The sequence below is a fragment of the Trichoderma gamsii genome (assembly GCF_001481775.2).
Source record: "Trichoderma gamsii strain T6085 chromosome Unknown Scaffold_35.2, whole genome shotgun sequence".
Lineage (NCBI taxonomy): Eukaryota > Fungi > Ascomycota > Sordariomycetes > Hypocreales > Hypocreaceae > Trichoderma > Trichoderma gamsii.
Window position 1 is genome coordinate 311,790 of NW_020171372.1, and position 23,997 is coordinate 335,786.

The 23,997-nt window shown below is 52.6% G+C and overlaps 7 protein-coding genes across 7 annotated transcripts; 4 read left to right on the plus strand and 3 right to left on the minus strand.

The window, feature by feature from the left end:
- Positions 1-3,603: 3,603 nt before the first annotated feature.
- On the plus strand, positions 3,604-4,599 carry TGAM01_v208448 (hypothetical protein; the record flags this gene model as incomplete). The annotated part of the gene is made up of 1 exon (XM_018810219.1): positions 3,604-4,599. One exon carries the CDS (start codon positions 3,604-3,606, stop codon positions 4,597-4,599), a length of 996 nt encoding a protein of 331 aa, XP_018656596.1.
- A 296-nt stretch (positions 4,600-4,895) lies between these two features.
- Positions 4,896-6,088, minus strand: TGAM01_v208449 (hypothetical protein; the record flags this gene model as incomplete). Its single annotated transcript, XM_018811034.2, has 2 exons — positions 4,896-5,701; positions 5,776-6,088. 2 exons carry the CDS (start codon positions 6,086-6,088, stop codon positions 4,896-4,898), a joined length of 1,119 nt encoding a protein of 372 aa, XP_018655758.2.
- A 1,058-nt stretch (positions 6,089-7,146) lies between these two features.
- On the minus strand, positions 7,147-8,174 carry TGAM01_v208450 (hypothetical protein; the record flags this gene model as incomplete). The annotated part of the gene is made up of 2 exons (XM_018811033.1): positions 7,147-8,062; positions 8,149-8,174. The coding sequence occupies 2 exons, from the start codon at positions 8,172-8,174 to the stop codon at positions 7,147-7,149; spliced, it is 942 nt and encodes a 313-aa protein (XP_018655757.1).
- A 1,299-nt stretch (positions 8,175-9,473) lies between these two features.
- Positions 9,474-10,582, plus strand: TGAM01_v208451 (short-chain dehydrogenase; the record flags this gene model as incomplete). The annotated part of the gene is made up of 2 exons (XM_018811032.2): positions 9,474-10,223; positions 10,319-10,582. The coding sequence occupies 2 exons, from the start codon at positions 9,474-9,476 to the stop codon at positions 10,580-10,582; spliced, it is 1,014 nt and encodes a 337-aa protein (XP_018655756.2).
- Positions 10,583-13,340: 2,758 nt separating this feature from the next.
- TGAM01_v208452 (hypothetical protein) lies at positions 13,341-15,262 on the plus strand (the record flags this gene model as incomplete). Its single annotated transcript, XM_018811031.2, has 3 exons — positions 13,341-13,548; positions 13,778-14,907; positions 14,981-15,262. 3 exons carry the CDS (start codon positions 13,341-13,343, stop codon positions 15,260-15,262), a joined length of 1,620 nt encoding a protein of 539 aa, XP_018655755.2.
- A 1,616-nt stretch (positions 15,263-16,878) lies between these two features.
- On the plus strand, positions 16,879-19,108 carry TGAM01_v208453 (AMP-binding enzyme; the record flags this gene model as incomplete). The annotated part of the gene is made up of 5 exons (XM_018811030.1): positions 16,879-16,918; positions 16,971-17,245; positions 17,448-17,813; positions 17,875-18,696; positions 18,773-19,108. The coding sequence occupies 5 exons, from the start codon at positions 16,879-16,881 to the stop codon at positions 19,106-19,108; spliced, it is 1,839 nt and encodes a 612-aa protein (XP_018655754.1).
- A 704-nt stretch (positions 19,109-19,812) lies between these two features.
- On the minus strand, positions 19,813-22,295 carry TGAM01_v208454 (adhesin protein Mad1; the record flags this gene model as incomplete). Its single annotated transcript, XM_024550333.1, has 4 exons — positions 19,813-19,845; positions 20,285-20,749; positions 21,533-22,126; positions 22,236-22,295. 4 exons carry the CDS (start codon positions 22,293-22,295, stop codon positions 19,813-19,815), a joined length of 1,152 nt encoding a protein of 383 aa, XP_024404941.1.
- Positions 22,296-23,997: the final 1,702 nt, after the last annotated feature.

Here is a 23,997-nt window from a genome sequence, read left to right on the forward strand (position 1 = left end):
GTTTGCTATTGTTTGCTTTGCGATTCGCGCCAATATTCAGCTTCAGCTCTCGGCCCAGAGCACCACAACAGCAGATCCCCTGACCGATAGTGGTAATTAGCTTTCAAGCCTCTTTTTTTTGCTCTCGTCCCCTCTGGTTTGATTACATCAATCAGCCATGTGCGTGACAAGAGCCAGGGGGACGGAGCCGCGAGATCCAATCACCACAACACCCAGCTCCAGTCTGCGTAACAATGGCTGGGGACGATGGAGCTCACGAGGACGGCTACATGATGCGGTGGCCGTCTTGAGCCACCGAAAACCTCTGAGCGTTTCTGAGACACTGCCTTGCCTTCTCCTTCCCTCCTCCGCGATTAGCTGGCTGGGCCTGTCAATGCTCCACTGTCTGTGTGTTGAGGCGTTGCTAGATCTTGCAGAGAGGGGAAGGTGAGGTGAGGCTGGGCGATCGAAGAGGGAGATGGGATACTCATTCTCGCCGGTGCTTTCTCTCTCTTTGCTCGTCTTTCTTTGCCCTTTACCCCAGGTGCTTTTCAGGTATAAATAGCAGAGATCTACTTGCCATGTTCGTCGCTCTCAACTTTGACTTCTATCCATCTCGACTTTGCAACCTTTATTCTCGTCCTACTACCTAGTCGTATTTTCCCATCACTTCATTCTTCAGATTCTTCACAACTGTCAAAAGCTGCATTACAGGCCACCCTTCTCTCTCTCTCTCTATCTATCTCTCTGTGTCCCTCCCTCTCTAACCCAGATCGTCTTGTTGTGTGAGTCCAATCCAATGGCTTTGTGCGTCACAATAAACGCAGAGGTACTGGCACTAACGCAAACACTAGCCGAACAGACACCGCAAGATAGATTCTCTCAGTAGTGTCTGCCTCGCAGTAGTGGCTGATACACCTTCTGGAGGCATGGTATCACATAGGAAGAGGCCAAAAGCTGGTGGCCGTCAGAATCCCAACGCCGCTCGTAAAACTCCGCAAAAGCCCGAGGTGCAGCGGCAGTCCAAGCCTCCCCGTCTCGTCTGTGTAAGTTGTCGCAGTATAGGAGCGCGGTGCAACGGCGACAGGCCATGCTCACATTGCGAGGGATGGTTGAAGTCGGACTGTGTCTATGAAGACCCGGACTCTTGTTACCCAATCATATACAAGTAAGTTTTGATCTGTCCCCATCTATCAATGAGAAGAGGGAGAAGAGTAACAGAGAAGCTGACACATTCCGTTTTACAAACCTCAGAGTGAAGAAGAAAGACGTGCCTCAACAGGCTAATCAACCAAAGGCACATGACAACAACGACACCCACAAAGCCACCGATCGAGCTTTCGGCTCAAATACAACACAAGGAGTTAGAGAGATCGATGAACCAGGTTTCAGGACACAGCTGGATGAATTGAGTGTAGCATACTTTCTCCGTTCAAAGGTAGCAAATTTTGGAGAGTCATCTTTGGGCTCTGCCAGCCAGAATGCTCCTCCTCTGCCCCCAGATGGGGATGCCTGGGCATCTACCAGCACTATTATCCAACCACCACCTGGGGCGAGTGTCTCAGTATCCTTGAATCCTCCTTTTTCGATAACTGGAGATACTTTGGAGCTGACAGCTCCTTCAGTTACCAATGCGCAACCGCCAGCTGCTGTTCCCATGAGAAATGATGCTCCTCTTTCTCGAGACGCTGAGCCTCTGTCCGCTTCTCTACCTCCTCTCCTGCCTCCTCTCCTACCTCCTCTCCTACCTCCTCCTCCTCCTCCTCCTCTTTCACTTCCACTTCCTCCTACTATTCAAAGTAGCATCCCACCTCCTATAAACATTGGCTCCCAGCAACAATCTTCGCTTAAAAATGGATACCAAGGCGGTTCTCACCCGTCGTCTATCGAAAGAGGGGAGGGGCACACTTCCAATGTGCCAAATTACGCTTGCCACTTGGTTGATAAGAACACTGGATCTCTCAGACACGATCAAAAAGTTGCAGTCGTCGACATGTTGAAACAGTTTCGTTCAGCCTTCAATGATCCCAAGCCGGTGGGCAAAGAAGCGCACAAACCCATCATGCCCCCTTACGAGCTAAGTCTCTATCTCCTGCGCGTCTACCATAAAGAGGTCTGCTATTTGTTTCCCTTCATCTGCTTCTCAACATTTATGCGCGCCTATCGCGGTCTAAATGGCGATTATGGCGCCGCCACTGGCCTCTCTCCGTCTGCCTCGTATGGCCTCGGAGGCTCAGGAGAGGAGGCAAGAACTCATTTGCTCATGTTTCGCTGCGCCCTCTTCACGATGTTGTCCCACGCGTCCAAGTTCGCCAAGATGAAGGAGAGAGACAAAACATTCCTTTCGCGGGCGTTTTGGGAATGCGCGTGTGCACATCTCACGCCGGCTCTTGTAAAGGAAAACAGCCTGGCTGCCGTGCAGACTTTTCTCATTGTCGCCGTGTCCTTTAACAGCACTCGTTTCTCAGGAGATGAGCGCGGGATTCCCATTGAGATTGCATATCGTCTTGCACAGCACATGAGGCTGGATGATGACGGCGACGGGGTCATGAGGTCTCCCGAGGAAAAGGAGGTGCGCATGAAGGCATGGTACGGATGTGTTATGATGACTTCGTAAGAAAAGCCCTACTTCCTTTCTCTCTCTTCTTCCTTCTTTTTCTAGTTCTTTGCTAACAACCAACCTTTTCCAGGTTCATTCAATCTGGTGTAAACTTTCACTTTCCGTTAGCTTCTGGTGTTGGTACCGAGGCCCTCGTATCCGCTGATCAGCCCCCATCTGGCGGCATCCCTTTCAGCTTCTTCACCGGTTGTGTCGCCCACTGTGAAGAGCTAGAAAAGATTCTCCAGAATATGCCTAAAATGCGCAGCCATATCCTCTCCAAAGATCCTGTCAGCCCCTACGCACATGATCTCGCCGAGTTGCTCGGGATGCTCGCCAAGTTCCAGTCGGTGCTGCCGGCATCCCTCGATTGGACTACTATAGGCATACCCGTGTTAGAAGTTGACACCTCCAAGTCTGTCGACACCCAAAAAATAGATTCGGAAACTGTAGAGCCGCAAACGGAGGACTCGCAAGCATCAGATTCTCACGCTATCAATCAAACTACCGGGTCGGAAACAGAAACTTCGCAAGCTGCAGTCTGCAATACCAGGTATACCTGTCTCTTTTCTGCTCTTCTTTTCCCCTCAAGAGAATGAAGTTCCACGACAGCAGTACTAATGGTTCCATTCCAAACAGCTTCATGCTTATTCGTTCTATGCTCTTTGGCCCAATCTTCATGGAAGCATGTATACAAGAATGTCTTGCATCTGGTGGAGACATATCCACGCTGAACACTGCAAGAGAGCAAAAAGCCAGATTCTGTGCTTTGCAGTGCCTCAAGAATGCCGTTCATTTAATCAATTACATGCACAAAAGAAGCACGCCCGGGGCAAAGATTCGGGAATTGTGGTGGTGGGATCCATACCGTGAGCTATTAACCTCTTTTACCTTTCTTTCATGCCCTTCTTTATCTTTCTTTTGATAATGTTACTTTGTTTCTCGCTCTTGGTTTTTGAGGATATTGGCTGACCAAAAAAAAAAAAATATTCACAGATGTTGGCACCGCGGGTCTCGTCATCATCATGGCCCAAACGTCCGAATCACTGTGGGCTTCCTTTGACCAGACGCTTCTTCAGCAAGCTTGGAAGTCCTGCCAAGAGCTGCTTGTTTCTGACAGATTCGAGAGCAGCTTCAAGCGACACGTTGCTGAGTTTCTGTGGAAGGTCAATGGCGGCATTACACAAGGCCGCGTCTTGGCCAACAAATGTTTCACTATGCCGGAGCCTCCATCCGCGATAGAAAAGGGCAAATTCAAGACGTGGACTTTCGGCATCGATCCTCCGCGCCCGGAGGCTGATGGCATCACTAGAGTGCCCTATTGCATGGCTCAGATCCCCAGCGGATTGCCGTACGAAGACTACCTGGACTTTGAGATAAGTCCGCGCACCAGGATTGGAAACGTTCTTGCAGAGACGGCGGCGATGAGTGTCCCCAACGCTCTCAACGGTCGTCCGTCACTGACCCCCAGCGTGGACACGGATCTCGCTTTCACCCCAAGCACGGACTTGGACTTTACCTTTACTTCAAGCATGATGGAAATGGAGTTTTCCGTGGATCCAAACTCGGACGGGAATCCTCCTCAGCCGACTTCGTCTTCCAAAACGTCCTTTAGCCCGTCAGGATGGGATGTAGGTAGGATCTATCATGGGCCAGCCTCGATATCCATCCCAAACTCCTTCATGCCCTTCACCCAACGACCTCTGTGGACTGCAGATATGGTGGCTTGCTATGATCCGGCGCCGGCATCTGGCTCAAGCATGTTTTTCAACCAGCTGCCATTGACTGCTCGTATGGCATACAACCAACCAGTGCCGGGTCCTACTGCGTCGGAAACTGATGCGCCTCCTTTGCGGGTTATGCATTTCAATCCTAGCCTATCCACTGACCATGGGCAGTCGGCGTTTAGCAAGGATACTCCCAGCCAACCACATGCGGGCTACATTTCTCCTGCTGGAGCTGCTGCTTTCAACGGTGCGAACATATTCTTGAATGGACTCAAGAGGAAGCACGGGACTTGACGGTGGACGGATATGGAATAATGTCAACTACATGTGTATTTATGTTTGAATTGGTATATGTTTATAAGTCTATGTTACCTCCTGTTATTGTACATTTTCTATCTTTAGCATGATTGATGCAACCATTGCATCTTTCCGAGTCGTCTAGTATAGTTGTATTCTCGTTTAGTGCCATGCCGTGTCATACCATGCATTGTCATACCATCCCATGTGTTTATTTACCCCCCCCCTTTTTCTTTATGTGCAGCTCTCTCTCTCTCTCTCTCTCTCTCTCCCCCTCTCCCCACTTTGTCTCGTTAGTAGGGCTGCTTGCCCGTGCCCGAAACGAGGAGCACTACGCTGCCCAACTGCCGAATCACGTCCTCTTGGTTCACATCGTGCGTGTCTTCCACCTCTCCCCACTGCTCGGCCTGCCAGGCCACCTCCAGGCCCGTAGCCTCGGAGGCGTCCTCGGCTCCAAAGTGTCCTGCCTGCACAACGCGGCCTGTGCCAACGGGGCCCTCGCTCCACTCGGCGACGACCCTCGCGGCGGCAACAAAGCTCTTGCCCGCAAGCACGGCCCTCTCCAGGCCGGCAATCTCCCAGGCATCGAGCCCCATGACCCAGCCCTGCACCACCTCGCGAACGCCCTCGGCCTGCTGCTTGGGCATGATGGAGTGGCCGTCCAGCACGGGCTCGATGGTGATGCCCGGCCACACGTGCGTCGTCAGGAAGCTGACCGTCTCCTGGGCGGCCTTTTTCTGCACGTGCCGCAGGTCCTCGCCGGCATCGTTTCTCCTATCGTGGGGGCCGGCGGGAGGGGCCCAGCACAGCAGCGAGTCGGTGTCGAGATAGCGCAGGACCGTCTGCGCGATGCCGGAGCGGATCTTTGCAGACTCAGGGATGCTCGGCGCGGCGTCGTCGTCGATGATGTCGAGGGCGCGGCAGACGAGGCTGGTGAGGGGGATGAGGTGTTGCTTCGTGGCTTGCTGGGCGGATGTCAGGATGTCCCATTCGAGGGCCAGCGCAGAGGCGAGGTTTGGCTTGGAGAGCGGGACTCGGATGATCTCCTTTGTGTGAGGGTGTCGCAGGGGGCGAGCGTCGAGATGGACTTGCAGGGCGCCTGGTTGTGGGAGGAGTGAGGAGTTAGCGATCAAGATTATTTAAGAATAAGGGAACAAGCAAGATATTACTAACCGTCGACTTCTCGCACGCTGACTTCCTTCCAGAATCTTCTCGCGGCTCCCGGGTTCGCCTTGCCCTCCTGCGCACTTCGAATCTCCTTGGCCGTCTTCAGCAGCTCGGCGTGCTTCCGGCGGCGCTCCAGGCGCTCTGTCGCATTTCGCACAGCCGGCGTTGGCGGCTCTGGAGGCGGCCCCGTGCCGACAATGGGAGCGACGTTTGCGGTCCTGGGGATGCTCTGGTGAAAGGGCCTGATTTGCTGCGGCTGCGGACGAGGCAGCGCCCGCGGGACGGAGAGCGATATTCGCGAGGGGACTTTCATGGTCATGGATGTGAAGTCGAGTTCGGGTTCAGTCGGATTGAGGCTGAGGAAGCTGGAACAGATTAAAGACGAGGGCGGGATTAGACAACGGGTTTGATAGTTAATTTTCAATGGGATTGAATGCTTGAAAGGAGAGACGAAAAAACGGTAGTGCAGGTCATTGCATCATACGCATCGGCACAAATTCGGAACGGGGCTCTTTTCGCTGTGTTTTTGCCCGCACGGAGCAGTGCCCCCTGCAAGAGACAGCGCCATCCTGCCTTGGCAGAATAGAAAGAATTGTTCAAAAATCCATATATGCAAGAGTGATATGGGATAAAGAGGTTCTAATATCAAGACTTTTTCCTATTTTTATTTGCTCGGTGAGGGTTCAATCAAATAACTTCATGCGGGCGGCTTATACTGTAAGGTACAAAAGATTTTAGTGGCTGGGCCATTTGGATGCTGCTCGGTGACGTAGAAGCGTTGAATGGGGCACTAATGCAGTAAATGATCGCTGCTTTCTGTCTAATTAGATGCCTTGATAATGAATGCATCAAGCTGCCAATGCTCTTGAGGTTGTGCTCTGCGGGTGCATTCAACGGCAGCTATTGACACTCAATGGCATTATCAAGGCTCCTATGGGCACGTGCTGGAATCTCCGATAGAGATCGATAGCAATGTCTACAATTCTATCTTGCCCTCAGGCACCGTTTCTTGTCCTGTCAACTTCTCTCTCCCATATTGTCTGCGGCGGAGACTCGCAAACTGCTACTCATCAAAGTCTGGGCACATCGCTCTATGCCATCGCTGCTTGGGAAATGCCCTCTTGGGAGACTTGCTACGCAAGGTAATTTGGTCCAGACGTTCTACAGACGAGTAACTTGTTGGGCAGATACATTGGAGCATGACGCCCACTTCGAAAAAGAATACGCGTAGTCGGCTCGGCAGTTGAACGAAATGATCGATCATCTATTTTACTGCCCTCAGCGGCAATAGCCGCACCCCCTGGACTATGTCGAAACATGGACATAGGGTTTCTGAAAGATACAGGAATTCTGAAAGACACCAAAGACACATGAGCATCAGTTCGCCTTCTTCAATGCAGACTTGAACCACTGCTTCATCTTGATAGTCTCCTCTCCAATATGCCCAAACAGTCCCTCGACGACCAAGAAATCATGGGCTGCCTTGGGGTTGCTCTCGAGAGTCACCTCCACTCCTGTTTGCATGGCAGTCACTGTCTTTGCCATCAGCTTGCCCTGATCAGCCAAGATTTCCCGATCACCGACCGTGATGTAAATTTTCCCGACAGCGCTGCCCAGCTTGTTTAGCCACGGTCCTTTGCATTCCAAAGGCTCCGCCCAGCTGTCTGGGCCCTTTTCATCTATGCTCGTCCCATCTCCACCGGGCGGAATAACGATAGCAAGAGAGCGCAGGATATCCATTGAAATCATGTCATAAAGATCATTTTCTCGAAAGGAGGCAGCAGAGGTGTCCATACCGAGCCACGGCGATATCAGAAAGGCAGCTGACAGAGGCTCCTGTAATACGATGCGGGCAACCTCAGCATGGGGCTCGATTAGGTGATGGAGCAGCTGCACCGTCAAATTTCCACCGGCAGAATCGCCGCCTACGACGATATCCTTGGCGCCGAAGCCTGCATCGAGAATCTCGGACAGAGCGGCGGCTGCCTGGCGGAGCTGCACGGGAGCTCTCCATATGGGAGCGAGCGAATACTGCAAAAAGGCAACGGCGACTTCAGTCTCTGATTCTACCCCCGAGAGCACGTATGAGTTCCAGACGCATTCAAAGTGACCGGCTATGCTCGGCATCTGAAAGCCTCCTCCGTGGAGATACAGCACTATCTTGCGGGCCTTGTGGCGATTTCCTACCCACAGGATGCTCGAAAGGCCGTCGTCGAGAGGCTGTACATCGCACTGGAGCCGCTCCTTGAGGGCAGGGTCCTTGACAAGCCTCTCTTTTTGCCGGATCCATGCCCTATAGGCCTTTTCCGTAGATGGAAAAATTGTTTGGGCATAAAAGCCCCCAAGGGTACTAAACGCGGTCCTGAAGACGGCGCATACTGCATAGTATCGAAGATCCAGCTCATTCTGGAAGGCGTATAATAGCAAGCGAGCGAGCGCAAGCGCGAACGAATAGGGGGCTGTCAGCGCGGGGAGAGTATTAGCACTAGCACTAGTGATTGTCGGTAGTTGTGGTGGTGATGAATCGCGGATCTAGTTTCTATTCATCGGCATTTGCAGCCCCTCCACCCCTATTTCAGAAATGGACCGACTCACTGACAAATAGCACAATGCCTATCAACTTTATCTTGTCGCCAATTAAGAGGCGAGGTCTGACGGAGGTCGCCTTGCATCCAATTAGCTTACGAGCGATATCAAGTACCTAATAAGGTGATAGGTAGATATTGTGCGTCTAAGTTTCCTCTTACCATCTAACACGAGTGGGTGGTGTGGACCGATGGATTCTTCAAAAATTTCAAGCCTTTAAGTCCAAAGAATTTCAACACCGGCCGTATGGGTGGTGATGTCAACTTCGAGGGGATAGTTTAATACACGAAATCGGACAGTGAGTCGTAAGTCGGCCATCTTATACTCTTCACATGTCTTGCTTTTATTCCCGCCGCTGTCGCAAGTCTCTGTATTCGGCTTCAGAATCTCTTTGTCTCACCGTGCTCACAGCATTTCCAAGCAAACACTCTGCTCTACTAGCCAATGTTCTACGAAAATGCTGAGCTCTCATCTCCACTTCTCCATTTAGGCTTCCTTGCATACAAACAAGACCTTTCAACTCGAAAGATAATTCCGCACATTCCAGTTGGACACCGCATGTCTCTCACCTACGTAGTGTTCTCCGTCTGTGAACCCTCGCATCTCTGGGCAGAAGACACAACTCTGATAGAGGTAACACAAGTTGCAACAGCCCTGCCGCATCAAGGGTTCAACGTTGCGAGCAGGGCGGGCCCTCCGGCCTTTTCTGGCGGCCAGCATGAGCATCCTTGATGCATAAATCCCCTAGCGCACACCTGTACTGCACTGTGGATTGCATCTCGAGCAGGGGTTTCCTTCTGACAAGTCGCAGATCCAACGCTTTTGGTACAAGCTTTTACAAAGTTGCTCAACGTACATCGCTACCCCCCTTCCGACTTCAAGATGGTATTCATCTCTGATCCCGGCATAACATGGTCCGTGTCAGACTCCCTGCTTGATCATATCGTACGATCAACAAAAGGCTACGAGCCATAAAAGTAGTATAAATACTCCACCACTGGTGTGGCATTCAACGCGAGGAAAGAAGATGCAATGCTGCGCCGAGACAGTCGTATTCCCCCTGGCATATGAAGCTGCTACCTACCAGTACTACCACGACAACGAAGAGATACGGAATTATGTTCTCGTCAAGGGAGGGAGTGACACTCGACTCCATAGCCGCTCCTCTGAGCCGTTTGCTACTCAATCCTCTCCTCACAGTGCCCGCAGCCCTGGCCTTGTCCTTATCGAACTCAAGCATCCACGCTTGGGTGTCGTCCAACGCTAGTGGGACTCGGATTCAGACACTGTCTTCTCTCTTGGCAGTAGCAAGCGTAGTGCTGTCTCTCAACTCATATCTGGATAGGCAGTTTGCCAACAACTGGGTATCAGACAAGACATGGAACTGGGACGAGGAAATTGTTCTTGTCACGGGAGGCAGCGGCGGTATTGGCGCAAACATTTGTAAGCACTTCCTTGCACGAAATCCTCGCACCCGAATCGTGGTCGTCGACTACGCTCCACTCGGCTGGAAGCCTGAGCAGGAGGGCGTCCGTCTGTCGTACTACCAGTGCGACTTGAGTGACACGAACGCCTTGAAGGTGACATGTGAGCGCATCCGGAACGAGGTCGGCCATCCGACGGTGTTATTCAACAACGCCGGCCTGGTCCGCGGCGCGAGCGTCATGGAAGGGTCGTACGGCGACATCGAGGCAACAGTGAGGACGAATCTGATTGCGCCGATGCTGCTTGTCAAGGAGTTTATCCCAGAGATGGTCAAGCGTGACCATGGCCATATTCTGCACACAGGGAGTCTGAGCTGCATCACACCTCCGGCCATGGTGGCGGACTATTCAGCTACAAAGGCCGGATTGGTGGCCATGCATGAGGTGAGTGGGCTTTGTTACCATCCCAATCCCAAACAAACGAGAAGCACATGGGAGCTAACGTTGGGCCTCTTCAATCCTCGCCATGAGCGTATTAGTCTCTGCAACTGGAACTCAAAACCGTCTACAACGCTCCACGTGTGCGCCTTACAATGGGAATCTTCTGCTTTGTCAAAACGCCGCTCATCGGCGGAGAGATGAACGTTCCAAACTTTTTGTTGCCACTGCTCGATGTTGACAGCGTCGGCGAGTCATTGGCAAATGCCGCGTACAGCGGCTATGGATCCACCATCTACATGCCCAGCCTTTTCAACAGGCTTGCGATAACACTGGTCAGTAACTTCAGAGAGTCCCGCTGCTAAGTCTAGGCAGGGCTTGATAACGACGACAGAGAGGCTAATCAATCTTGTTTCTTCCAATTTTAGAGGGGTGGTCCGGAATGGATCTTCCGGCTTGTGCGAGAAGGGACGACTGCGTTCCGAATTGATTTTCGAGGCCGGCAACAACTCGATGCAGTAACTGGCAAGCTCCAAAAAGCGTAAAACAGACCGAGTAGCCTCTGTGTATCGACTTCAAGAAGACAGTCTCTTTTTCTGCCGCAAGGCCAGTTGTAAAAGGTTATCGAAGATTCTCCATAGTTGGAATAAGCAAAACGGGGGAGTTTATGCAGCCTAATATCATCAATGTCATTACTAGTGGAATCGCAAGCCCTCATTGGATCCTCTTATTCCTACCGAGATCCCGCCTAGATCTATTAAATCAAGATCCCATCTAGGCAGTCCCACAGTATCTAGCTAAGGTACTAGTTGGTACCTACTTTTTGAGTAATATTACCTACCTAAGGTGGGTAGCTGAAAAAGGAACAAGGTACTGACCGAGGTAGCTGCCGGTCATTCCGAACCATGGCGTTTGGATCGAGTCTCTCAGAAAATCCGTCTATTGCCATGCAGCCTGTCCCGAGTGGCTTCAGTGGAGTGCAAATATTGAAGAAAACGTGTCTTCTCAGCGTAATTCTAGGAGGAAAACTTGCTTGGCATTTGCGTCAGAGGTGTAGTCTCCCGATTGTCTTGCCAACGCATCATCTCCTGTTGGAGTTCTGACGAGCAGCATGAGTTTACAAGAGTGTGTAAGGGAATTATTTACTACTCGAGAAAGAGGTCATAATATCCCCATCAAGGAGTGTCGCAGTAGCTACTCCTGAGATTGCAGCCACATAGGGTATTTGGTGTTTTTGTTTTCAGCCGTCAAAGGGTTTCAACACGCCTCCAAGGGCGGGTTCATTCGCCTAGAACGAAAAGCTGTAAGACTGAAGACGATAGATCGTCAATGAAACACCGGACAGAGCTTGGCATGAGGCCGTCAGATCTCAATGGCGTGCCTATTCTATCTAAATCAAAAGTCATCAGCAGCAAACTCGTTTGCGTTTCGCTCGGCAGCTTTGCTCATATAGACTGCATTTCGTAAGCGGGAACACATCCCGAGTGGATGAACTAGGGATTCACTGCTCACCGATGAGGAACAATGCTAACATGCCAAAGATAAGAATCATAATGTCAACTCAAAAGGAAGAACAAATCCCTCCTGTAGTCGTGTCATGTGTCAGTATGATTATGATTATGGTTCGTCAATTGTCGGCTCGGCTTGCGCGTCGTGGTCGCTTCTTGGTTAATACGAACTGTCCTGTTGTTTCAGTATCTGCTTGGAAAAGGGTATTCGCATATTCGCAAACAAACAGCCTGCCGCTCAGCATTCCCTAGACCCGTGCGGCGCAAGAGTAAGCCGACCATGTCGTCGGCATTGTGAACGCGATTCAATCAAACGTGACATATACAGAGCAGCTTGTTCTGACTGGCGGGCGCTCATTTATCTATTTATAGGGCGAGGAACAGCAATGGCAATACTAGCATTGTTATTATTAGTAGTAAATGGAATATTCGCCCGGCTGAACGGCAGCAGCCGAATGGTCTCAAGATTGACAATTGGCGTCCGTCTTCGGATATCAATTGACCCTCGGCTGGTAAACAAGCGTTCAAGTGGAGCACGTCTTGTGGAACCAATATTGCGGGAAGCCTTTGCAGATCGGCCACAGCTATGACAGCTTTGATAGCCCTTGCGGGTAGCTGTGTTTGCCATTGCCATTGATAGTTTACGCCGACTCCATGCATAAAGAAAAATAGCCGTCTTAGCATGGCTGCTCAAATCTCGCACCAATCACCTGCGTAACTCCAAGAGGAAAGGCTGAAGTTCAACCACCGCCGCCGAGCTTTTTGGTTTGGTTGAAAAGGTGCTGGCAGCATGTCAAGATGACGCGGGAGGCTTCCCAGAAGCAAGCAGAGTGGACAACGCCGCCCCATCTCAGAGATCCGAAAACCCCGCCAAACCAAGACAGCTGATGCTTACTTACTAGGTAGTAGTTTGTGAGCCCCATAATATAGTGATACTACCAGCTCAAAGCTCTGATGCTCTGCTGCTGGCAAGTATTGCTGGAGAACTCGGACATAAGGTGAAATCCCTCCCTTGGCTTTCACAATGGTGGTGCTTGTACCGGCAGAAAAGGAGAGTGGCCACCGCCGCTTGATCCGTCTGGCACTGGCAATTGGCTGATCCATGAGGCAGCCAAGCGCACCGGAGCAATAATGAGCAGAACTAGTGGTCATCCGAGTCTAGCGCTGAAGCCGCAAGCTGCGCCGCGTGGCTCCATCTCAGCTTGGCCATCAGCTCCTCCGGGAGCTTTTCTGTATTCTGTAATTTTTTCCTTGGTATGGAGCAAACCATGACAAGATGGCTTTCGCCGATAATGGCTAGGAGAAGGCAGACGTGGATGAGGCGAAAAACTTATACAAGAAGCTGTCCGAGCCTCTCTCATCCTCGTCCTTGTCCTCGTCGTCCACCCCGGTCGCCTCTCCCCCGCTAGTAGTGAGATCGCCCCCAGATCTCTATCAATCACTGTTTATAACCGACTTGCCTTCTTTGCCGGGACCTTAGCCTCTACCGTTGCTCTTCTCCTCGCATATTTTTCTTCTTTTCCCACTGTCTGTCGAGGCCGATATATTCCAAGGAGAGAGAGAGAGAGAGAGACAGAGAGGAGACGGGAGACGACAGCAAAGCGCGCGTTGTATCATGAGGTCGACGACGATGCGCACAACTCTTGCGCTGCTGGTCGCGGCCCAGTATGCCGAAGCAGCCGATGCAATCTTCCCACGGGCAGAGTCTGGAGATGGCTACTTATCGATTCCCGTGGGAACAATCCAGAGGCCACACAAGGTCGGCAAAAGAAGCGCTATTGATGCGGTGCTAGAGAACATGGATTTTTTTTATGCCATAGAAAGTGAGTTCTGCTGCGGCAAAGAGAGAAGGAAACAATCGTCTTGGACACAGCCGAGAAGCTGTTATCACTGCAGCTCGGGCGGGTAGTTTTTGCTTACTTGAGCGGCGTCGACTCCGTCCTGAATACCGCTTTTCTTCTTACTTATGCTTGCCATCTTCGCTCCATCTCCCCAAGTTAGAATACGGATTGTGAATGTCCGATATACTAACCTGCAATTTTTAAACATCAGTCGGCCTGGGAACTCCTCCTCAGAACGTAACCGTCCTCGTCGATACAGGATCCAGCGAGCTCTGGGTCAACCCAGACTGCTCAAGCGCACCGTCCCAGCAGCAAGAGCAGCAGTGTCGGACTCTGGGTCAATACAACCCTAGAAGATCGAGAACACCGCCCGTGGGTCCGTTTGGGCGCGAGGAAATCAACTACGGCGATCCATCTGACTCTTCCACCCAGACCTCTGTCGACATCACGTATTATGCCGACGTCTTGAGCTTTGGTAGAACCCAGGTTAAAAATCAAACCTTTGGCGTTGTCACGTCCAGTGAGGGTCAGTCGCAGGGCATCATGGGCCTGGCCCCAGACGTTCGACGAGGATTCCCTGGAGACGAGCCGTATAGTCTGTTGCTCAACACGATGGCTGACCAGGGCGTCATCTCAAGCCGCGTCTTTTCCCTCGATCTGCGACACGCGAGCTCTCAGACGGGAGCCATCATTTACGGCGGCCTGGATCGCAGCAAGTTTATTGGCTCTCTGGAGGCACGACCCATTGTGCCTGGCATTCAAGGCGAGACTCGCCTAGCCGTCAATCTCACCACGCTGGGCCTTACCCTTGATCAGCCACAGAGCTTCAAGCTAGGGTCGGCCGACACGAACGTGATGTTAGACTCGGGAACGTCGCTCACCCGCATGCACTCGGCAGCAGCTTTACCCATCCTCGAAGCACTGGGCGCTCAAGATGATGGAGAGGGTTACTTTTATGTGCCGTGCTCGACTCGCAATGCAGCCGGCAGCGTTGACTTCGGATTTGGCAGCAAGACGGTTCGCGTGGCCTTTAGCGATTTCATCCTCTCCGCGGGTGACAGCTCGGGCGACAGCTCAGGCGATGGCTCGGGTGACGATGACAACTCCCTGTGCTATGTCGGCCTTGTCCTTACTACTGACCAGCAGATTCTGGGAGACACCGTGCTGAGGGCGGGATACTTTGTTTTTGACTGGGACAACCAACAAGTCCACATTGCCCAAGCGGCTGACTGTGGCAGCAGCGACATTGTCGCTGTTAGTAACGGGACTGATGCTGTGCCCAACGTCCAGGGCAACTGTAATGCCAACGCCGCCACTGCTACAGGCACAGGCGGTCCTACGGTGAGTAAAAGCCATTTCCCCCTCAGTCTCAGCCTGAGAGCATCTGGCTAACGATGATATTTTGCTACTCCAGGCCACAAGAGCGACCTCCAATAATGGCCCAACCGGAACAACCACGACTGTATTCACTGTGACCTCATGTCCAGTCTTCGACATCGGATGCAAAACCGGCGTCGTCACAACCCAGACCATTGGGCAGGCCGAGGCCACGGCCTCACCCTCACCCAGTGCCACCGGTACGGGGGGTGGCTCCGGCAGTGGTGGAGGCGATGAAGACGGTGGTGTGCGGCCTCAAGCTTTGACATGGGTTTTTGTCGTGCTCGCAACTTTAGCTTTGGTTATCAACATTGCATAGGAAGCCTTCCGTGGAGTCTTGGTCTTTTCCCTCTTCCCCTCTCTTGCTGCTTGTTTATATACCCTCTGCTTCGCATTTAGCTGTATATACGGATGGGCTGTGCGGCCGTTGGTTTTTGTTAGTATTGGGATAGATGACTTGCATACATTGTGTATACCATGCTCCATGTGCAAACCAGACGAATTCTACTGTGTACACTGCGAAGGAGCAGTATTGGTAGAAGGAGCAGTATTGGTAACAACAGCACTACCGCTTGCGCCTTTCCGCAGCTGCCTAGCCATATGAATTGCTAGAAGGCATTGGATTGGCCCAACCACCAGCATCCTCCTCAATGCCATTGTGTAATATAAGACATGATGTGCCACTGTCGCTCTGGAAACTCTTGAGTGAAGCGGGGCCACAGAGATTAAGCCCAGGCTCGAGGGGAACAGTCCCGCAGAAATAGCTGTCAGGCAGACCGAAAATAACTTTGCCATACTGGAGCAGCTCAGCGTCAGTGGAGATATATTTATGCTTGTCGGCACCAAGTATAAGCTTGAGCAACAGTCGTATCTGTAGGAAAGGTTGCGAAACGCTCAACATTCCGAGTAGGGTCGCCTTCTGTCCTCGGCTAAATCGCCTAGTTGTGAGCGCCTGTCAAAGTGATTGTCGTCAAGAATCCGAACGTCCGAGTGGAACTGCTTCGTCTCGGAGACTCGGACTACGGAGAGGCGAGAAGGCAAGTTTGAGAGGTCGGTAAACTTCGTGGTGGAAAGGCTCCGTCGGCACTCCGCGGAGTAGTCTGGGGTAACCTGGAGAATGCCGTTGGTCCAAAGTCCAGTTGCTGAACGCTACTCCGCACCGTAGGGCATAAATGTTGGAGCAGTGGGGCTCTAACGTTGCGGAGAAGCTCCGAAAACTGAATCGTGCTGCCTGGAAGAGGCGCTTGGGTTTTCTTGTTCCTGATCAACTGCGGAGAGGTGGTTTTTGACAAGAAGCAGCAGAAGAAGAAGAAATTCAAAATGGTACATGTAAAAGAGGCAATTCCGAGTTGAAGTCCTTCAATTGTTGTAATAGTCTGAGATCTTTTTCTTTCGTATCGCCTGAGTTGGAGAGAGAGGGGGGGGGGGGGGAGAGAGAGAGAGGAAGAAGCCCGGATAGTAGCTGATCCTTGCCCAACTGCCCGCAGATTCAGTGGAGGGAGCGCTACAATTACAGCGCAAATTACAGCATTTGGGAGCGGCGCAGGAACCGCAATAGCCGAATTCGACTCCCGAGTGGAGGTGCCGTAGATATGACAGACCTCGGATCTGCGAGGTTAAAACAACAGCTTACGGCTTACCCAAGCGCGTTGGCGATGTCGCTTTTTTTATCTTTTTATCCTGATCCATTCATGAGCGAGCCGACCCATTTCCACTTCCCCATTTCTCCTATATACTCACCTCGTTCATGTCTTTCGGCCTTTCTGTCTTTCTTCCTCCTTTCCTTCTTTTTTTTTTTTGTTCATGCGCCTTCTTCCCCTCCAATCTCACCGGCTAATTTTGGTTTATACCCCTCCTCCTCAATTGAGGCCTCTACAGGAACAGCTCTAGATAAGAAAGAAAAGAAAGACAAAATAAGACGAGAAAGAAAACACCATGGTCTTCACGCCGCCCTCATACATTCCTCAATTGCCAGGTTTGTCTCTTTAGCCTCCACACGCACCAATGCAGAAACTGCGCTTCTACAGACCTCGACCTTCAGAGACAAGCTAACTCGGCGAGGGCAGAATGTCCGGACTCCATCACCATTGAAGAATTCCTACGTGATGAAAAGTACGGCAGACGCCCGCTGGCCAAGTCCAAGAACCCGTACACATGCGGCCTCACGGGCAAAACCTACACCGCCGCTGAAGTAGCTGAGCGGACAGACCTGCTGGCGCGCGCAATTGGCAAGCGATTGGGCTTCAACCCTCACGAAGATACCGAGTGGGAGAGAGTTGTCGCGGTATACTCAGGTAACGCGGTATGTTAACAAAAAAAGGAGAGAGAGAAAAGAGCCCGCAATCCTCAGCACTCACAACCCATCTCATATCTCCTGTCTCCTGTCTCCTGTCTCCTGTCTCCTGTCTCCTGTCTCCTGTCTCATGCCACCCGCATCGCATCCCCGAACCAAAGCCGAAGCTGTTAGTCTTCAAGCTACGTGTCTAACGAGACAATTCCCCCAGATCGACTATCTTCCCCTTACGCACGCCATCCATCGTCTCTCCGGCATCGTCACGCCAGCCAGCGCCGCATACTCGACGCAAGAGCTCGAGCATCAGCTCCGTACCTCGGGATCCAAGGCCGTCTTCACCTGTGCTCCTCTGCTTGACAATGCACTCCAAGCTGCCGACGCCGTGGGTATACCCCGAGATCGCATCTTCATAGTGCCTATTTCGGGTGCCGACAATCCCGCGTCATATGTGACCATCGACGACTTGGTCGCTGAGGGCAAGAAACTGCCGCCGCTGAAGCCTCTCCAATGGGTCAAGGGGCAGGGAGCCAGGCAAGCTGCCTATCTGTGCTATTCTAGTGGCACTTCTGGCATGCCGGTAAGTAAGATGATTGGTGTTTTGTTATCAAAGTCCTACAAGAGACATTGTTGGATTTCAGGCTGAGAAGGAATCCATCTTGAAATTGCTTTCTGTGTTTGAGGCTAATAAAAGTCCCCTCGTCAAGAAAGCCGTCATGGTCTCCCATGCCAACGTAATCGCCAATGTCCTCCAGGTTGTCGTCTTTGAGAACGTTCCTCGCAACCAGATCAACATTGAAACGCAGAATTACCTTGCGGTATTACCGTTTTCTCACATATACGCACTTGTTCTAGTCTGCACCGTCGGACAGTATCGCGGCGACCAAGGCATTGTGCTGCCAAAGTACAACTTTGACGATCTACTGGGTGCCACTCAGCGCTTCAGCATTCAGCAAATATTCGTCGTCCCGCCGATGCTCATCCACATCATCGGCAACCCCGACAAGGTCGCCAAATACGATCTCAGCAGCGTGCGCTTCGTCTACTGCGGCGCGGCCCCGTTGGGCCCCGAAATTGTCGACTCACTGCTGAAGATGTTCCCGAAATGGCGTGTTGGTCAAGGCTATGGCATGACAGAATGCTCACCCACCGTCTGCACGACAAACGAACTGGACGTGCTTTCGGGTTCATCTGGCTCCCTGTTACCTGGAAAGCGGGCCAAACTCATTGATCTTGAGGGAAAGGAGGTTACCAAGTACGATACGCCAGGAGAGCTGTTGATTCAATCTCCAGCCGTCGTTCTGGGATACCTGAACAACGAAAAAGCCAATGCCGAGACATTTGTCCACCACGAAGATGGCCGCTGGCTGCGAACAGGCGACGAGGTTATTGTGCGAAAGTCGGCACAGGGCCACGAGCACATCATTGTCGTCGACCGCATCAAGGAGCTAATCAAGACAAAGGTACGTCAAGGTACGCCTAACAAGGCGTATTATATGCTCAAATCCTCCCCTCCAGGCTTAACTAACATGATTCCAGGGTCATCAAGTTGCTCCAGCAGAATTGGAAGCCCACCTCCTTACCCACCCCTACGTCTCCGACTGTGCCATCATCCCCGTTCCGGACACTTATGCCGGCGAGGTGCCCAAGGCCTACGTCGTCAAATCCGACGCCGAATGCACTGGCAAGTCCGACAAGGCCATCGATGCTGCCATCCAACAGCATGTAAAGGAGCACAAGGCCAAACACAAGTGGCTCGTTGGCGGCATCGAGTTCATCGATGCCATTCCCAAGAGCCCCAGCGGTAAAATTCTACGACGTCTGTTGCGAGACAAGGAGAAGAAGGCAAGGCAGGCCAATGGGGCGAAACTTTGATGGAAATTTTGGCTGGCAAAAAAAAAAAAAAAAAAAAAAAAATTATGATTTTGAGAACTGCAGCTGCCCATTCTGCGCTACGTGTTGGCCTATGTTGGTGGCATTAGCGGTGTTGGTTGATTGATTGATTGATGATTGTTTTGGACTTCTACGCACTTGATTTTGAGAGGTAGAATACCAGATAGATGGCATGTACTCGTCATTAACAGGATTTTGGATACCCATTGACAAGATACACAGAAGGAATACTTACAAAGGGATACTGTTGCTATTGTTTCTAATGCTTTCAAATTCTTGTTACTATGTGAAGCAGGTTCTAGCTCACTATAATACACTCGATTGCACACACTAGAGAGAGTTTAATCACACAAGAGACACAAGGACACAGTTTAGTGTTTTCAAAATGTTCATGGCCTTGGCAACAGCCAAACGGCACATGAATCTCATATCGATATTAATATTAAGTTGCCACAAACAGCCAGTCCAGCCAAGGTGTACCAAATGTTTCTCCATGCATTGCCTTTTTTCCATTGCATTGCGCGCGACCCAAGTACCCCTGGCTGTCCTGCCCGTATTGTGTTCGTAAGGATCGTAAGAATGATATTGCCCTACCGTATGAGGGTCTTTTTTTAAACCGCTATAATCGAAAAGTCCAGTTCCGTATACACATACACATTCCCCCATTCTACCACTTCAAGTGAAGATTAATACATAGTGCATGCGCCCTCCCAGAGGCACTTGGAAAACAAAAGCAAAAGCCCCAAACAATTCCAAAAGAAAAAAAAAAGGTTTTTTATTTAAGGAAATAGAGAGATCCTCTACCTTTACACTGTTTTACAAAGCAGCAACAGCGGCCATGATGGCGAGACCCAAGCTCATACCAGCGCCAAGGCGGCCAGCTCCGTTGACAATGGGGATACCAGTGTTAACGGGAGGAATGGGAATGCCGGTGCCGGTACCGGTGGGAGCAGCAACACCACCAGCAGGAGGAGCACCAGCAGGAGGAGGAGCAACCAGAGTTGGGGCAGCGCCAGGGGCGGTCTCAACAGGAGCAGTCTCGACAGGGGCAGCAGGGGCGCTCTCGACAGGAGCACTCTCGGCGGGAGCAGTGACAGCGGGGGCAGACTGCACAGGAGCAACACCGCTGGGCGCAGGAGGAGCGGCAGTGATGCTGACCTGGGGGACAGTGATGGCAGTCGAAACGTAGACAGTGGTGCTGCTGCCGGTGATGGTGCTGCCAGCAGAGACGCAAGGCTCGGTGACAGTGGTGGCGACGGTAATAGTCGTGTAGTCGGTAGGGGCAGCGACAGGGGTGCCAGTCACGGTGATGATGGAGGTGATGGTCTCAGCACCAGTAGCAACGGCAGGGTTGGAACCGGCGTAGCCAGCGCAGATGCCCTGGAAGAAGGTAATGGCGGCGGAGACGTCATCGTCGTTCTGGCCATTGGCATAGAGGCAGTCGAAGACCTTGGTGACGAGGTCCTTGCTGGGGCAGAAGCAAGAAGCATCGGCGTTGCTCTTACAGTGGGGGACAAGAGGCAGCCAGGTGTTGATGCAGCTGGGCAGGACAGGAGGGCAAGGAAGACCAGAGTCGGCAGGGCTGGAGCCAGAGTCAGTGCCAGAGGGAGCGCCAGAGGCAGGCTGAGTAGCGGCAGGCTGAGTAACGGCGGCGGCCTCGGAGGTCTGCTGAGGAGGAGCGCCACCAGTGATGGTAGCGGTGACGGGGCAGATGGTGGTGCTGACAGCAACAGTCACGGTGGTGACGACAGGCTTGTCGGTTCTGGCCGGGCAGTTGGTGACCTCAGGAGCACAGCTGGTGATGGTGTGGACGCTGGTGGTGAAGACGGTAGAGGTGCTCTGGAAGACGGTGGTGTAGACAGACTGGGAAGCAGGGCCAGTGGTGACAGCAGCAACGGTGGTATCGACAGCAGCAGTGGTAGTCTCAGCACCGGCGGGAGCAGTGGTGGTCTCAGCACCGGCGGGAGCAGTGGTGGTCTCAGCACCGGCGGGAGCAGTGGTGGTCTCGGCGCCAGCAGGAGCAGTGGTGGTCTCGGCGCCAGCAGGAGCAGTGGTGGTCTCGGCGCCAGCAGGAGCAGTGGTGGTCTCGGCGCCAGCAGGAGCAGTGGTGGTTCCGCCGGGGATGATGGAGGTGCTCACAACAACGTCGGTGGTTCCAACAGTAGGAGTGTTGTCATAGGGAGTTGTAGCGGGAGCAGTCTCGGTCTGGCCAGCAGGAGCAGTGGTAGTCTCGGCGCCAGCAGGGCCGGTGGTGGTTCCAGCGGGAGCCGTGGCGGTGTCGACAGGAGCAGTGGTCGTCTGGGCACCAGCGGGAGCAGAGGTAGTCGTCTGGCCAGCGGGAGGCAGAGTGTAGGCGGGCTTGGAGTGCGAGTGGTGGCCGTTTCCTCCAGAGGGGGGAGTGTAGACGGGCTGCGAGTGAGGGGGCTTGGAGTGCTGGGAGGGAGGAGTATAGGCAGGCTGAGTATAAGCAGGCTGCGAGTGGGATGGCGGAGGAGCATTGCTGCCGCAGTCCCAGCCGATGTGGTGCACCTTGGTCCTACAAGATGACTTTCCGCTGTTGGGGTAGACAATGGTCACGGACTTGGCACCACCGCACTGGGAGTTCTTGACGGTGGTTCCCTGGGACGAGCACTGAGCAGAGTGCTTGCAGGTAGAGCCATCTGGCATGCCGTAGTGGAACTCGAGGCGGCAGTCAAACTCGGGGGAGATGGAGAAGGTGTCGACAGAGAAGTGACCGGTGCTCTCGTCAGCAGTGATGCAAGGAGAGGTCTCCTTCTCGGAAGTACAGGAGCCGACAATGGAGCGGCCGGTAGAGCCAAAGGAGCGAGCACCTAGGAGGCTATCACGCTTGCTGAAGTCGTTCTCGCAGGACCAGCCGCTGAAACCGAATCCACCAAACTGTCCGAGTTGGCCGGTAGGGAACTGGCTAAAGTCCCAGCCGCTCTGCATGCTGGGGTTGCACTGGTTGTTGGTGTTTCCGGGGCAGCTGAAAGGCTTGGCCTGGGTCCAAGAAGGTCCAAGGTGGAACTAGATGGAGAGGGATGAAGGTCAGTCATCTGCGTATACAGGAAACAGAAGAAGACTGCGAAGAGGCCGGTAGATGTCTTACAGTGGCAGCAACTTGCTCCACGCCGGCCGCAGCCAGGAGAGCAAAGGCGACAGTCTTCATGGTGAAGGTAGTAAACGATAGGAGATCGCGATCAAGCGTCTGGAAACTGGACAAAAAAATATGGATGAAGTATAAAAATATCGATATGAAATACTCTTGTTGAGTGGTTGTAGTTGTTGTTGCGAGGAGCAGTAGTTTGAGGGATGCAAAGATAACGAATGACTTTGACCCGAAAAGAGAGACTGGTTAGATTAGGAAAAGAAAAAAGAGATGAATAGAAGAAAGAAAAATAACGACACAAAGGACTGATGAAACTTCAAAAAGACTGCAGATGGGCTGAGGGCATACCCATCTATATAGCCATATCCAACGAGGACAGAGCCCTTTGTCGGAGACGCTTTCATGCTGGGCGCTTGAGCAGGTGCAAAGCCTCACCCCCCTGCAGCCTGGGAAAGGTCGAGGCAAGAAAGCAGATCCCTGTCGGGCCCCATCGTGAAGCGCCGGGAAGCAGGTTGAGGCAATCTCGAGTCAGCGTGCGAGAAGCGGCTTCAGGCACGGCGTGCTGTTTCTGGCGGGACGACGGCCAGAGCATTGGATGGAGTTGAAGTTGCTGGACGGCGGGACTTTTTTGGGTGGTGGTGGTGGCGTTTGTGGTAGGCGGGACCTGGGCGGCGGGTACAGCGCAGGTACTGGCGCGGCCAGCACACCCCGATTGGGTACTGGGCAGCTACGCGGAGGCGAGTGTCGCCCTAAAAGCCGTCAACGGTGCCAAGACGTCCAGGGGCGCATGGATGGCTCGCTGCCGAAACGGCTCCATGGCTCCAGGGGCTGCGCTACAGCGTTCCTGGCAGGCACGCGGCGCTTCTAGTGGTCGCTGAAGCAGCCCCTAGAAGGAGCCTTTTCAGGTACGAGTGGATGGACTGGTGGCGGAGGTTACAGGTTGCTGGAAGCACGCCGCGCAGCGCTGGCTGAGCGATGGAGAGCACCGGCATTGAAGCAGCACCTGAGCAGTAGCAGTGCTAGCAATTTAGTGGACGTGCAGCTTGCAATCCACTCACACGCTGGATTTGATCTCAATCAGTCCACCTATGGGCTCACATGCCTGGCCATAACATGAGGATGCCGGACTTGGCAAATTAACAAAGAGCCAATGCCAAGGTGAACAAGCAAAAGATTCCGCAAGACCTGCATGGGAACGAATGAGCATAGAGCAGCTGGAGGCGCAAGAAATTGATTGATTGATAGGTCATTAATGCAGCATCTTTCCATCCCCTCTCTCTCTGTCTTTGTCGCATTAGTCTAGTATACAGTCTGGCGTTGGCCTTCGCATTGCCGTTTACGTGTGCGAGAGCCAATCAAACCAGGCCTCACTCCGCGAGCCGCCATGGCCCAATCTCCCCTAAAATAGCCAATATTCATGCACGGGCTTCAAGCCTCACCTGCATGGCCGGCCGCATCTGGGGCCACCGCATGGAAACACAGCGCCTACCTAAGCTTGCAGACAAGTTTATCCCGCGAGCCTAAAGCCCAGCCAGGTTAAGGCGGTTGAGCCCACAGAAAGCAGCGTGGGGCCCCCTGGATGCACTTACGCTGCGGCACCTGATGCGTGGGACAAGAAGCGTCAAAGAACTCAACTGAGATGAGAGATGCAGGTGTTGACACGGAATTGCGCCACCTTTACAACCTTTACAGAGTGCTTAAGCAACAAAATAAGCAAGAAAAGAAACTGTCACACATTGGCGAATCCGCACGTAGAGATTGA